Below are 14,948 nucleotides of genomic sequence, written 5' to 3' on the forward strand. Positions count from 1 at the left end.
TTTACAATACTATTTATAGCAGTAGCAAAATTAGTTATGAAGTAACCACAAAAAATTTATCGTTGGAGGTCACCACAACATGAACTATGTTAAGGGGTTTTAGCATTTAGGAAGGTTGAGAACCAGTGTCTAGGTGTATTAACCCTCTCAGCCCCACAGGGATGCGCTATCATCCTTTTCTAGATAAATATGGGCGTCCATGTTGAATGATTTCTGCTGGTGACATGAGCTACTCCCATGGAGTGTGTGTTGGTGTCTCTGCTGTGTCCTCTGGTTTCCTTGAACAACACACCTCAGCTTCCTTCTCATTAGCAAAGGCCAGGCCTTCAGCCATTGTGTTCTGGGGCATCCCCAAACCACCTAGTCTTTGGGAGCACCACTGTTTATGGAGCTCCCCTATTCCACCTCCTGTCACCCGCATCATCGCCCTCTCCCCATCCTCCTCTGCTCAGGATGGCCCACCCAGGCCTATTGTGACCTCAGTGGTCATCTAGGCCCCGCCCTCCATCCACTTGCCTCAGCTGAAGTTCCCCTGTGCTGATGTGCAGGCAAGCCAATGAAAAGATGGAAGGATGGAAGAGCAGGGATGTTGCTGCCAATGGTCTTCCTGCTACCCTGGGCACATAGTTCACTGGCACGTAGGTCTCTGGGGACCCCAAGGCTTAGTCCCTAGGGGGTGGTAGAATCATCTGGGAGCTAGCTCCAAAGGCAAGTTCCCAGGGTACTGATTCAGTAGTTGGAGGGGCAGGATTTAGGAATCTGAGGTAAATGATCGCTGAGATTCTTATAATACCTGCTCTTTAAAGATGCTGGGGAGGGGGAGAGCCTGGTGTGTGTGTGTGTGTGTGTGTGTGTGTGTGTGTGTGTGTGTGTGTGTGGTAATTGTAAGTACAAGAGTTTCCTAGGGTTAGTGGCTGCACCAGTACATTTTTCAGAAAAGGCAGCCAGCTTCTAGGGCAGTGATGCCTACTGGCTACATCAGGAAGGCTTAAGTCTAGAAAGATCTTTCTAGAATTTCTTTCTTCTGCCACCATGCTGAAAACCTTCTGAAGGGTCTAATGGAAAGCCACCATGTTACAGCACTCAAGCAAGGTGGGACATCAGTGTTCCCAGCGATGAGTGCAGAGAATGTATGCAGTTGGGGTCAATGGGTTGCTCACCAAATTTCAAACCCCTGCCACAGGCTGGGATGTTTCAGAAACTGTATTTACAGCAGAGAAGACATAGATTTTTCTCCCCTCAAGGTTTTTGGGCTATCTGGTGGTGGGGATGGTACCTTAAACATAAACGCAGGAGCTAGACGGTTGGTTCAGGCCTCTAATCCAGCTACCAAAGAGAATGAGTCAAGAGGATCTCAAGTTCAAGCCTAGCCTAGGCTATAAGAGTGAGTTCAAGGCTAGCCTGGACAACTTAATGAGACCCCTTTTCCAATATAAAAAGTGAAAGAAGGCCAGGGAATGTTTGCTTACAGGTAGAATGCTCCCTATCTGTAACATGAGGGCCGGCTTGTTGGGGTATCTGTTCCCGCCCGGTAACCCACATCCGGCAAATCCCAGAGAAAATCAATCACACAGAGATCTCTATAAGTTATAAAGCTGATTGGCCCATTAGCTAAGGCTTCTTGTTAACTCTTATAGCTTATATCAACCCATTATTCTCATCTATGCTAGCCATATGGCTTGGTACCTTTTTCAGCTGGGCAAGTTACATGCTGCCTCTTCGGTGGTCTGTGCAGCAGTGCGGAGGGAGCTTCCTGCTTTCCAGAATATTCCTGTTCTCATCACCCCGCCTCTACTTCCTGTCTGGTTGACCCACCTATACTTCCTGCCTGACCAATCAGCGTTTTATGAAAATATGATTGACAGAATACAGATAATTCTCCCGCACCACCTATCCCCCCGCCCCCCTGTACAACAGCAACAAAATCCTTGAGTAAACCCTGTTGACTGTGTCCTTGTACAATGATGGAAAACAGACAAGACAGACTTGTGGAAAAGCTGGGAGGAGCAGATGAAATCAGCCAGTCATCTAAGGGCTTTCTGTACCCATCACACTTGATTTTCTGATGGGGAGGGCTCATATTTGCAAGCCCTGTGCAAAGGCCCTGCAAGGGAAAGAGCTTAATACATTGCCAAGGCAGACAGGCCAACAAGTGGGTTGGAGTGAGGGGGAAGAGGACTCGGGGCAGAGATAAGAGACCCACAGGGCCCAGATATGCCAACCTTCATCAAAATGTTGAACTTGGAGCTCCTGGTTCCCCTATACTGGCTGGTCAGCAAGTCCCAGGGAACTGCCCATCTCCACCTCCAGTTTTTTTACATGGCTTCTGGGGAAGCAAACCCTGGTTTTTGCGCTTGCATGACAAGTCCTTTACCAACTGAGCAATCTCCCCAGCCCTGCCTGTTTGTCCTGACGGCGATACTGATGGGTCAATCACAGGGTTAAAAACTGGCAAGATCATGTCTGTCCACAATGCAATGTGCACTACCATTAATCGTGACTCAGTTCTGCAACTGCATGGCTGTGCACTCCCATCCCAAGACTTCAGATGATCCTTCCATTTGCTTTTGAGAGGCATTTCTAAGGGCTGTGGGACTCAGAATCCCACCAGACTCCTGGCACTGCCCACCTGCCAGCAGAAACTGCTGGCGCTTCTGCTAAGCTTAGACGTACCATCAGATTTGATTGTCCAGCAGTCAATAATAGTCACCACCTACTCATCAGACCTGGCTCTTTAGGGAAGCCTCTCTCCCACATCAGTCCTCAACAGGGTGAACAGGTTTCCAACTATCAGTGTTGGACTGGAACATCTCAGGTTCACCCCCACAAAGCGGTCATCTGAAACACATGCTGTCAGTCCAGTTAAGGCTTGAACCACATGCTATCGGTTCAGTTAAGACTTTTAAAGATTGGGCGGGTTGGGCAGTGTGTGAACTTCAGAAACCTTGAGCAAGAAGGGAGCAGCTGGGTTTAGTCACCCTTGGCTGAGAGTCTCTTTCTGTAGCCTTCTCCCGTGTTCAGCTCCTTTCTTTGCCCCTAAGGTGGGACTGCAGACACACCACCGAAGCTTGTTGGGCTTCTTAAGAATCTGTTGCTCCTCCGTGTTACAGAATAGCTGGCTCCGGGAAGACACTCAAGAGGTGGCAGGTGTCACCATGTTTCAAAAAGCTAAGACTGAAAGTTATTTTGTGAACGCAGCCTGACTTCCCGCTATGTCATTTTGCATACATATTCACAAATCATTGTTTCAAATAAGGTTTAATTTCTCCCATCCCTGACCAACGTGCTGTAGGATTTCTAAGGGTCCCTAGCCAGAATACCAGATGTTTCCATTCAAGATTATATCGTAGGTGCTTTCTAGTGTGCTGGCTCCCCCTCCCCCACCAGAGAAGGGTCAAATATACCTCCTTGACATGAACAAGGCAGAGGAGACAGGGATTTCCGGATTTCCTCTTCACATCTTCAAATGCAATGACCCTTTTGGTGATCACCCACTCTCCCACAAACGGGACGATACTTCTGTTGTCACCCACTCCCTCTCTACTCTGAACTCTTGATTTGGGAACTCAAAGGGTTGAAGCCTTTGAACAAAGGCTCCTGAATCCTCAACTACCCGCTCATGCCACTGGTGGGTCAAGGAATTTTACCACTGATACCAAGATCGTTCATAATTATTCAGCCATCCATACACTCATCCTGTCAACTACCGAACCACACATCTACCCACCTACTCCGTCTCTGCAGCCAGCAGCTTATATACCCCCAATACGTCAATTTATTCCATTACTGTGCATTATTGGGTTCCTGCATCATACCGGCCTCTTTGCCTAAGTGCCGTGGCCATAAGAATGTTGCATATGGCTCCTGCCCTCATGGAGATCAGACTAAAGAGAGAAGCAGACGTCAAGAGTTTACGAACACTTGTTAACTGTTGCTGGCATCCTGAGGAGAATACCTAATACAAATATGATACCGCAATAAAGGCAATGTAAATTTACACCCCCAATACTCCTGTAGCCCAGGTTAGCCTCAAACTGCAGTTTCTCCTGCCTCAGTTTTGCCCAGCTCAGCAAAAATTGCTTTATGATTGAGCTAAGATGCCCAGGATAGACAGGATCACAGATCAGAGGGGAGACAGGGGAAGGGCCCTGAGGCAGGACGCTGTTGATTACTGAAAGAAGGCCAGTGGTACTGGGATAGGAGTGGAAAGATTGAGATGCAGTGGCTGGTAGTGGGGTGGTGATGTGTGGTGGTGACACAGGTGTTGGGGTGTTGGCAAACAGTGGGCGTGTGGTATGCATGTGTGGCAGTGGTTTGTGGTGTTGGGGTGTGCATATATGGAGGTAGGCTCCTGTGGTGATATGGTTCTTTGGTGACAGAGCTCTTCGGTGAAGGCCTGTATGGTGGTGGGGTGTGCAGAGAGATGGTGTAGATGGAGTGTGCGGTGTGATTGTGCGGTAGGGCGGTATAGTGGCAGGGGATGTGGCGGAGGTCTATGGGGGTTGGCTTATGTTAGTGGGGTGTATGTGGTGGAGGTAGTAGTGTGTCAAAGAGCATTCTGCGTGGCGGGATGGTGGTTATGACAACCTGCGGGTGTGGGATTGTGACTAGAGGAAACGGGAATCAAAATATTGCTATGCTTTCCTGCAAGAATTGCGTGAATGCCATTGCCATTGGACCATCACCCGCGCTCCCAGCTCAGCTCTGCTGGCTAGGAGCTGTCCGACCTCAGCTCGGCCTCAGGCTCTGTTCTTTAAAACAGGGCAGCAATAACCTTAGGCCAAACAGGACGGTGCTGTGCAAACAGTGAGTACTCAGTACTGTAGATGGCATTGCGTTGATTTCTCTCTTAACTGGGATAATACTGGAAGGGTGTGGGTGGACTGAGCGGTAGAGCGGTGGCCTAGCATGCACCAGGCCAGGGGTTGACCCACAGTACCAGGAAGGAGGAAGAAGAGGTGGAAAGGGAAGAGGAAAAAAGAGGAAGAAGCAAGGAAGACAGGAAACTAGGAGAGGAGAAGAGGAGACAAAAAATGAAATAATCCTGGAAAGACAGCAAAAGCTGTAAAAAAAAAAAACCCTTTCATATAGGAAACATCAAACTGGGGAGAATTGAAACGATCCTTGGAATTAAAGTTGTGTGAAGACGTGTTTTCTAATCATAGTAGGAAAATCAGGACAGGACTAGGAGAGCGGGTTGGGCCCATCTTGTTCCGACTGCTGGTTTGATGATGTCTGGGAGGTCCAGGAAAACGCACATTCACTCTGTCCAGCCCTACAGCATCTCATCAGGGACAATGAGACAAAATTTAAAAAAAAGAATACTACACAAACTGGGGGGATATAGCAAGATCCAGCTGCAGGCCTGGTGGTTTTGAGTCTCCCTTCTCACGGGCCTCACAGAATCATTCCCAGGAGCACATGACAGTGAAGGTGTCACCCAGAGCACTTCACATTCATGTAGCCGAACCCTTGAGAGACATACGGTGGACTTGGGTTAGTCTGTGGGACCCCTGCCAATGTCCCTTTGCCGAGCCCTGCTGCCTATGTGAGTGGGGAGAACAGGCTTGTTGTCAAGCCTCTTCCGAGACCCCCAGACACTTTTGGGCCCTAGAACTTTCCTCCCTCTCCCTCGTTTGTTTTAGTAACATGCGGCCAGAGGATAAGCGCCAGATCTCAGCAACACCATGAAGTCTCTGCTATTGTGGGAGGGAACCCCACACATATCTTGGATTTCCCATGGCACGTGGGGATTATGAGCCTTGGCAATCATGTCTGTGGGGGATCTATTCTCAGTGAGTGGTGGATTCTAACTGCATCCCATTGCTTCTTCCGAATCAACAAGCAAGTATTCTTGTAAATAATGTGGTGTGTGTGTGTGTGTGTGTACACGCATGTGCATGTGTGCGTGTGTGCATGTGTGTGTGTACATGCATGTGCGTGTGTGCGTGTGTGCATGTGTGTGTGTGTGCGTGTGTGTGTGTGTGTGTGTGTGTGTGTGTGCATGTGTGTGGTGGTAGTAGTACTAGGGATTGAACCTAGGGGCCCATATTTAATAATTCTCCTGCCTCAGCTTCCAAGTAGCTGACCCTGTAAGCCTGTGCCAACAAGCTTAGAATTTGCTTCATAACCAATGTAGTTGGGTGCTTGTCCCAGATGCTGATGACTCTGGAACTTCATTCAACCAGCCATGCGACACCATGATACTACAATGGCATGGGTGGTTGAGTATTCCACCTGACCAGTTCTCCTCCAGGGATTCTGTACATCTTGTTTTTGTCCCAGGCTTTGTATCTCGCTAAGTACCTGTGGACATGACCCAACCTAATAAACACCTTTCCAAGCTGGGGATGGCAGTAGCTGTCTCTCTCTCACTGAGCACTCTGAGGATGAGCCTGGGGGATGGCTTGTCAGGAGCCAGCCTAGGCTACATAAGGAAGACCTCGTCTTAAAGACAAGCAAACAGAAACAATAAATAGGCACCAAAAAAAAAAAAAAAGCACGTCACTAATTTGCTCTTGTTGGAGACACAGTGGGAGGTGAATGACCGCAGAGTAGGAGGGGCATCGAAGGCACTGGTATGTGAGGGTGAAGCTTCAGCCCCTGAGCATGTATCACCAGGTCCTTGAGTCTCAGGACTCTTCCCAGACTCCCACTCTATAATCCGTACAGCCCTTCCTGGGCACCAAGGATGATGCGTTGGTGTCCTCCAGCTTCCTAGATGCTGCTTTTCCAAGTAAGGCCATCAGGCTAGGTGCTGGAAGTCCAGCTGCCTCCTGCTGCTCAGATCCCTTTAGCCCCTCACTGCTTAGGACATGGCCCCTGATGGCAGAATGACCTTTCCCTCAGGGATCCCTCCTTTCCTCCTCTGTCGCTTACCTTTCTTCTCCTCTTATTTTAAACGAGCTCTAACTTGGAGATCATGCACGGGCAAGACGACTTCAACAACACGGAGAACTTGAAGTATAAGAAAGTGGACAAGTTAATCATGCACCCGAGGTTTGATAGCTGGCTGATGGACAATGACATAGCTTTGCTCTTGCTCGAATCCCCATTAAACCTGAGCATCGACACTGTGCCCATCTGTGTTTCAGAAGTCTCCAACATACTGGCATGGGATAACTGCTGGGTGACAGGATGGGGCATTACCAATACCAGTGAGTGACTCCGGGTTGGGTATGACAGGATGGCATGTGCCTGGTGTTCAGGAGGGTTAGAAAATTCTAGAAGCTCTGCTGGCCCTTGGCATTTTGCCTGGTGGACCCGGTGACATTAGTTCTCACTGAAGGCCCATGATGTACCTTCCCCTCCGTCCCTCATGCTGCCAGGCTTAGTGAGACTTCTGGGAGCCTAGAGCAAATTGTGTGCTTATACTATAGAACATGAAACCTGGGCAGCACCTCAGGGGAAACCCAGAGAGAAGTTTACTCAGTCGAGGGACCATGAAGGGTACTAGTGTCAGCTGCCTCTGCTCAAGATGATGGTGTCAGTGTTGATCTTCTAAGGCCAAGGCCTTTAACTATTTAAAAGCCAAGATCCAGGCCAAGGAAAAAATCCAGAATATAAAATATTCTTTGTAGACAGCAATCTGCAGCCCACTCCTAGACGCTTCCCAGTCACGCTTGCAAACTTGATCCCCTTTGTCCATTTTTCTTGGCAAACATGTCTTGTCCCATAAATCAATCAGCAGGGAACACTTTGCAATTCATGTTGTTCCTCCAGGTAATCCCTCACGTGGCTGAACCTTGTCCTGGTGCTGTATTCCAATCTGGGTGGGAGTCAGTCTTTCCTGATTTTTCTGAGTTTAAAAGAAACAACTCCAAAGTTCTTAACACCAAAGTCCACAAGTACCATGCAAGTATCACACAACACACATGCCTTGACTTTTTCTCTATTCTGGATTTGGCAATACCTAAAGAGAAAGAAAGCATCCATACCCTGGGAAGTGAGAGCTTCTCCCTGGTAAATGGCTCAGGGGATAGAGTGGTACAAGCCCACGTATCTACTTAGGTTCTGTTGGTCATCATGGATTCCAACAAAACACATTTTCAGGATTGCAGCTCGGGCTTGTGCCTACTGTAGGGTTGAAAGATGTTAGACTCAGGCTGAGATTAAGCTAGGACCTGGTCCTGGGGAACCTATGGATGCTTCGACAGTCTTCTGGGCATCTCTTCCTCTCTCACATTCACACCAAACTTTGTTTCTGGGTGAACAGAAGTTCTCGTGTCATTGGGGGTGATGTGGAAGGGAGCTGGCACTCAACTTAAAGGGACCATTTCGGCTGAGGCTCTCTCTCCCCCTGCTTCTCCTCTGGGTCAGGTTTAGTAAACATCCAACCCTCAAAGCTGCATAAAGTCGATGTGGAGCTGTTGAGATGGGACCAGTGCGGCCATCTTATGCCTCTAGTAACCAAGAATGTACTGTGTGCTGCGGCTCAAGATGCTGGGAAGGATGCCTGCCAGGTAATGGGTTGGGCTTTGCCTGGGGAGGGTGGTTGGTTTTTCTATCCAGTGGATGAGATTCCACTTCTGTTTCCTGGGACCACTGTAACAAATAACCACAATCTGCGTGGCTCTAATCAACATAGTGATTCTAAATCAATGTGTGGCAAAACCTGTTCCCTCCCCAGCTCTAGAATGGGAAGCATAGCCACCTCTCTAGCTCCTGATGTGGCCTGGCTCTAACCTCTGCCTCAGGCAGGAAGGGCTCCCTTATGGGTGAGTCTTCAAATTTATTCATTTATTCCTTAAGTAGTTTACAATGTGGTGTTTTAAGTATTAAATTTTATCATTTTTAGCAGAGTATTGCCCTTCTTGCATTTGCCACGTATCTCTCTATGTACCCAGTAGACCCAACCAATGGCTTTCTATGAGGCATGATGGATTTTTTTTTCTTATTCTCCATTTTTTGCAACTGTGAGCAAAAGAAAGAAAGCTGGGTTGGTAGAAAATGCAATCATGGGGAAGGCATAAGGTTTTGCTACAGAACCACCAAAACAGATGACACGTCACTCAATGGTGACATAGGTGGCAGTGGAAATCAGTTTTTTACCAAGCTGCCACTCATCCAATAGCTTTTGACTAAACTGTTTGTTACCTACGCGACAGTCACAGCCGTGTGGCCAGAGGACTGAATAAAAACCAGACACTTGCCATCACCAGGACTCTTCAGTATCTTCTGTCAAGAAAATCACACTTCAGCAGGCCATGGGAGTGGCTTCCTACTGCCCTTCCACTCCCCAATGACTTTTCTCTCCTAGGGTGACAGTGGAGGACCTCTGGTTTGCAACAAAAATAGAAACAGAACCACTTGGTACCAGTTGGGAATTGTCAGCTGGGGCACGGGCTGTGGCAGGAAGGACATTCCTGGAGTATACACCAAGGTGTCACACTACCTGAAGTGGATTAGAAAGAAGACAGCCGAGGCAGGGAAGCCTTATGTGTATGTGGAAGACTCTGCATGCCCTTCGCAGATCTCTTGCTGGACTATTGTATTCCTGTATTTCATGATGCTCTAACCTGGTGATTAAACGTGGCACGGTCCCCAAGTCAAGTGTCCTTTTCAGTGCATGAAATAAGGAGAAGGGTGGACTCAAACTTTGAGGAATGATTCTCAGGACATTTGTTTCACCAGAACTCATTGTACAGATAGAGGACGCCAGACAAGCCTGGGGACCACTGTGGAGTTTCAAATGGAACTGAAAAGTAGGAGGAATCCTCTCCAAGGGTTGAGAGTCTCTTCTAAAGGAGGTGATATTGGGGCTAGTCAGGAAGTGAGTAAATGTTGGCCAAGAGAGTATCTTAGTCAAACCAAACCACCCAACAACCCTGAGGAAAGCCAGTGCCACTCAACCCCAGGCAGTGTGACAGTCTTGTATGGACCCCACAGATCAGAAACTCCCAACCTCCCACATAGGAAGATTCTATGATACATGGATTGGGTTCCAGAAGTCCACATAATTACAGAGAAACATCAAACCATCCCACAAACCCAAAGATGTTAACCTGGTTAAAATCTGACCCTTGGGGCAGTTGCTCGTTCTTGAGCCTGCACTCATGTGTCAAGAAAGCACTTTCACTATGTTCATCTTTGATTTCTTCCTCAGAGGAGATCAAGAATCCCTGAGATTCGCCTTTCATCTCATAGAAAGAGGGGCAATCCAGGGACCCTTGAAGGGGGAGCCCATTCGCTCCTCTCATCCACATGTTCCCTTCTGTCTTTCCTTTGCTGTAAGACTAACCCACCACCTTGCAGCAAGCTGCTATCTAGCTGTCCTATGAGCCAGACTGCAGAAGAAGCAGTGTCTTCTCCATGGTGAACAGTGCTCACCCAAGGCATCAGGATCCCTGAAGGGAGAACAGGATTGTGTACACATACATGCGGAACTTCCCTAGAGTCTGCTGGGTCTGTGCCTCATGCTTTAAGCCAAGCTTTTGCCTCTGACTCTTTAAGACCAGGAGGGGCCTTGAACCAGGTGTAATAGAAAGTCTGTAAACTCAGAAGCATATAGAAGCTTTGTAGGTGTGTGTGTGTGTGTGTGTGTGTGTGTGTGTGTGTGTTGGGGGGAAATACATCTAGCTGTCCACGGTCATCCTCTGTTCCTTAAGTCACCTCTGATAAATTCATCTCATCCGTCAAAATGAACTGGGAGAATCATTCCTTGGGTTGTGCTGTCCTTCACAAATTAGAGACAGACACTGAGTTTTATGTCTCTCTGGAAAAAGTCACACAGCGGGTAACTCATGAAAGAAACACCCTTCGTTCCCTTCTCTCTGTATTTGTAGCTTCAGCCAACCTGGTTTCTAGAAAGTTCCCTAGAATTTCTTTCCCCCTGTGATGGCTATTCTTGGTTGTCAACTTGACTACATCTGGCATTAACTGGAGCCCAAGTGGTTGGGCACAACCCTGAGAGATTTTTCTTGAATGGATCATTCGAGGTGGAAAGACCCATTCTAAGCACAAACCTTTTGAAGTAGGAAGATCCATTCTAAATCTGGACCACACCTTCTGGTGGCAGGCCTCTATAAAGGGGCATGGAAGAAGGACGTTTCTGCTCTTTGCTCGTTTGACATCACTCTTGATGGCAAATTCATTCCTCCACTGGTATTAGAGCCTACTTCCTTGGGATTCTGGTGGATACTGAAGACTAGTTGAGATACCCAGCCCATGGACCAAATTCAGATTCTTATTCAGTCCTATTCAGATTCTTGGACTTTCCATTGGGAGGCAGCCATTGTTGGGATAGTCAGACCATAGCTTGTAATTAATACACTCTAATAAACCACACACACACACACACACACACACACAGAGAGAGAGAGAGAGAGAGAGAGAGAGAGAGAGAGAGAGAGAGAGAGAGAGACTCTATCAGTTCTGTTTCTCTAGAGAGCTCTAACACATCACCTTTGTTTTCACAGCTGCCATCTGGTACTGAGCCGCAGTAAAGGTGCCTTGGCTTCTGGCGATCACGATTAGCATGCTAAGATTCAGGACTCAGGAAATGCCTGAGGCCAAATGGTTTGGTTATTTGGGAGTGTATCATTACGCCTACCTCTGTTTTTGTTTGGTTGGTTCATTTTTGTTTCTAATGTGTATGGGTGCTTTGCCTGCCTGCATGCTTGTACACTATGAGTTCATGAGCATGCCCATGTCTTCAGAGACAGAAGAGGGTATTGCATGCCCTGGGACTGGAAACACAGAGGGCTGTGGGTTCATGTGAGTGCTGGGAATCAAACCCAGTCCTCTGGAAAACAGCACTCTACACTGCTGATTCTAGCTGGGACCACGGATCTGCCTCTCTAGCCCTCATGCTAAGCTTTTAAAACTCCAACAAGAAAGGCAGATGCTCCCTCCCAAGTCCACTGTGCTCACCTGGACCTTTGCTTCAATACTCCCGAGGGAGCCTTTTGTATAATAACATTTCTCTCTCAAACACTAGACGTAGTCGACCTTGTCTGTTCTCTTGGACATCTTGAGGAAAAGAAAAGGCTTGCACTTAAATTATCAACCGCATGTAAGGACACAGTGGGATTGTGGGCATTACAAGCTTTACCTAGGACAGAAAAGGCAACCCCCAGCTCTGGGGCAGTCTGACCCTGAAATCCACCACACACCCAGTTCCACACTGAACAATCCGCTGACTTTTCCTTCATGTCTTTCCTTGGAACAAGGTTTGTTTAACCTGAAGACTTGTCCTCCATACAGCACAGCTCGGCAGTCTCAGTTGTCCTAGGAGCCCTGACCTGGATTTTGTCTGCTTTAAATTTGTTGTTTAGCATTTTTATTTATTTTTTAAAGATGGTTTCATGCTGCGGTGCAACTTGCCTGGAACCTGCTATGTGGCCCAGACTAGCCACAAGCTTGTGGAAATCCTCCTGCCTCGGACTCCGGGGTGCTGGAATGACAGGCATGGACCATCATTTCAGGTCTGTATTTGGCACTGGAGATTGAGTCTCAGACTTCATGCATGGTAGGGTAAACAGTCTATTGCTGAGCTGTGTCCCAAGACCTGAGCCCCCCAAACCTGAGCTTATAGGTTTGAAATAGGCCCTTCATGTGATGAGCATCCTAGAAAACCAGTGTGTCTTTCTGGCTGCTGTTCTGATACTGTTTTGCTAGTGCTGTGGTGTAATGACGAGAAGGGACTGAGACTCTGAGAGGCAAAGGGCTGAGGACAGTCAAGGACTTCCTGTCTCCTTCCAGCTAGGGATCTGAGAATCTTGTTCTAGAGAGATGAACCCAGGGGCTGAGCAGGTGACTCCCTGAGCCCATTGGTTCTGGGGAGCAGGGATCACCCTCATATGCCACAGAAGGTCTGCTAGGCCTGAAGGCAGGCAGAGCCAGGGGCTGTGTCTCCCCACCACACTCTCTCTGACCTACTTCAGGACCACCAGACTGTCGGCATCTGCCACAAGAGGGAGAAAGGTAACACACAAACACGAGCCGGGGGAGGAAAGCCGAGCTATTTGGGCCAGGAGACAGATGAAGAAGCAGAAAGCTCTCCCTGTGGATCTCAGCCCATTTCTTTTTCCTCTGCTGCATTTGAGCTGTGCCCTAATTCTTCCTTGTTACAAGTCTGCTAGGGTATTGGAGCACGCGATGACAGAGACTCAGTTCCAATGTCATTAATTTCATCTGGGACAGAGGGCTAAGGGCAGGTCCTGGGTGTGTGCCTTCAAACAGGCGTGAGGGCACACTCGCTGACTGTTAAAAAAGAATAGCAAACTGGAGCCTTCCGAGAGGCATACTGCTCCTTCCCACACCAGCCTGTTCCTATAACACATGTTTAAAGCATCCACACGGGACTGTGAATCTCTACCCACCCTCTGGGTCAGGACCAAAGAGGCTGAAGCCCTAATGCCTCATAACAGGGCGAGTGTGGTAGGTGACTTAATCGTGGCCCAGAGAGGCCAGGCCAGATTAACTGGTTAGAGTTAACTGAGGAAAGAGATGGGATGGGGGTGGGTGGGTGTTGGACTTGTGAAAATTGTTCTACCAACCAGAAGGTTTTGAGGACTTGTGTCCTAGTTTGCTTTCCGTTGCTGCAATAAGCACCGTGGCCAAAAACAACGTGAGGAGGAAAGGGTTTAGTTCAGCTTATGGCTGACACTCCCTCCTGAAGGGAAGTCAGGGCAGGAATCTGGAGGCGGAAACTGATGGAGAAATCTTGCTTACCCACCTGTTCCTGATGACTCGCCCAGTCTGTTTTCTTCTATAGCCCTGGACCACCTTGTCCAGAGGTGGCACTTTCTACTGTGGGCTGTGCCCTCCCCTATCAATAATCAATAAAAAAAAATACGTCCTACAGACTCATCTATAGGTCAATTTAATGGAGACATTTTTTTTCTCAATTGAGGTTCCCTCTTCCCAGCATGAGTCAAGTTAGAAGAAGGGGCCAACAGAGAGAAACTACAAATGCGTATTTCTGCAACAGCCTGATTTTTAAATAATGCGCTATCTTGTAGCAGCACAGTTTCCCTCAGTATGATCAAATTACTTGATTGAGAAAAATCATAAAAGCAACAGATGGGTGAGAAAATTATGCACATCGCATACAGAGGAGCAGAGAAAGGAAGGCAGCAGATTGCCCTGGAAACTGTGCACAGCAGAGGAGAGGAAAAGACGGCGGAAAACGCCTACAAATTACTGACCAGAAAAGAATTTTATATCAGGCAAAAATACATTTGATAAAGTTAAGGGAAGACTTCCCCAGTTGTACGAAGGCAGAGCAAACGTATCAGTGTACTTTAGGAAGGACCAAACAGTGCAAGCAGAGGGGTGTAAGCAGAAAGAAGGACCAACTAAAGCACAGAGACCAGGGGAAGTGTTATCTATAGGGAAATGTAATTCACCTAACCATAAAAATTCCTTACAGGTCCTTGGGAGCTTGCTTCTTGGTGGCCTCTACATCAGGTCAAGCTGATAACCACACCTGTGAACACTCCTAAAGCAGGGTCGCTGTGCGCCAAAGAGGACTTCTAAAAAAACAATGGGTATTTGCTGCTAGGATGAATGAATGACGAGCATCAAGAAACATCATGGCATCAAGAAGAAGCGAGAACCTTAACTGTTCCTGTACCTAGGGACGGAATCTTCAAATGCACAAGGCGAACTCGGGGAAACTATATGAAGAAACAGAAACGCCCACCGTGAAAGCTGGGGGTTTCCACACCCCTGTGAGCTGATGAAGCAGGCAGGTGGATCGCCGGTAAGGAGCGAGAAGGCCTGGACCACGCACGCCATCCACTGACTCCACCGGCATCTGTAGACTGTTCCACCAGCAACCAGGAAATAGGCACCACTCTCCTGGTGACCATGAGACACCACCGCAGATGATATGCGGGTCCACCGAAGAGGTCTTGGTACATTCGAATACCCTCAAGATCTACGTGTGGGGCACTTACACATGCAAGCAGTCGCACGCATAAAATCAAGATAAAATCTTAACA

The 14,948-nt window shown here is 48.0% G+C and overlaps 1 protein-coding gene across 4 annotated transcripts; it reads left to right on the plus strand.

The window, feature by feature from the left end:
* The first annotated feature begins 496 nt into the window (after window positions 1-496).
* LOC125392429 (serine protease 52-like) lies at window positions 497-14,948 on the plus strand. Of its 4 annotated transcripts, none has more exons than XM_087912179.1 (5): window positions 497-638; window positions 5,646-5,844; window positions 6,907-7,157; window positions 8,320-8,462; window positions 14,375-14,948. In XM_087912179.1, exons 1-5 carry the CDS (start codon window positions 557-559, stop codon window positions 14,420-14,422), a joined length of 723 nt encoding a protein of 240 aa, XP_087768305.1. In that variant the 5' UTR covers window positions 497-556; the 3' UTR covers window positions 14,423-14,948. The 4 variants fall into 4 exon arrangements, with proteins under 4 accessions (XP_087768305.1, XP_087768304.1, XP_087768307.1 ...); XM_087912178.1 differs by lacking the exon at window positions 14,375-14,948 and adding an exon at window positions 9,260-9,547; XM_087912181.1 differs by lacking the exons at window positions 5,646-5,844; window positions 14,375-14,948 and adding an exon at window positions 9,260-9,547 and having other exon boundaries at window positions 526-638.

The sequence above is a fragment of the Myodes glareolus genome, chromosome 12 (genome assembly GCF_982192425.1).
Source record: "Myodes glareolus chromosome 12, mMyoGla1.1, whole genome shotgun sequence".
Classification (NCBI taxonomy): Eukaryota; Metazoa; Chordata; class Mammalia; order Rodentia; family Cricetidae; genus Myodes; species Myodes glareolus.

Excerpts from the sequence above, each read along its gene's own strand:
- LOC125392429 (XM_087912178.1), top strand. The coding sequence starts at position 557 with ATGAAAAGATGGAAGGATGGAAGAGCAGGGATGTTGCTGCCAATGGTC. Across the intron at positions 5,845-6,906 it reads TGCTTCTTCCGAATCAACAA|CTCTAACTTGGAGATCATGC; the intron begins GCAAGTATTCTT and ends ATTTTAAACGAG. Across the intron at positions 8,463-9,259 it reads CTGGGAAGGATGCCTGCCAG|GGTGACAGTGGAGGACCTCT; the intron begins GTAATGGGTTGG and ends TTTCTCTCCTAG.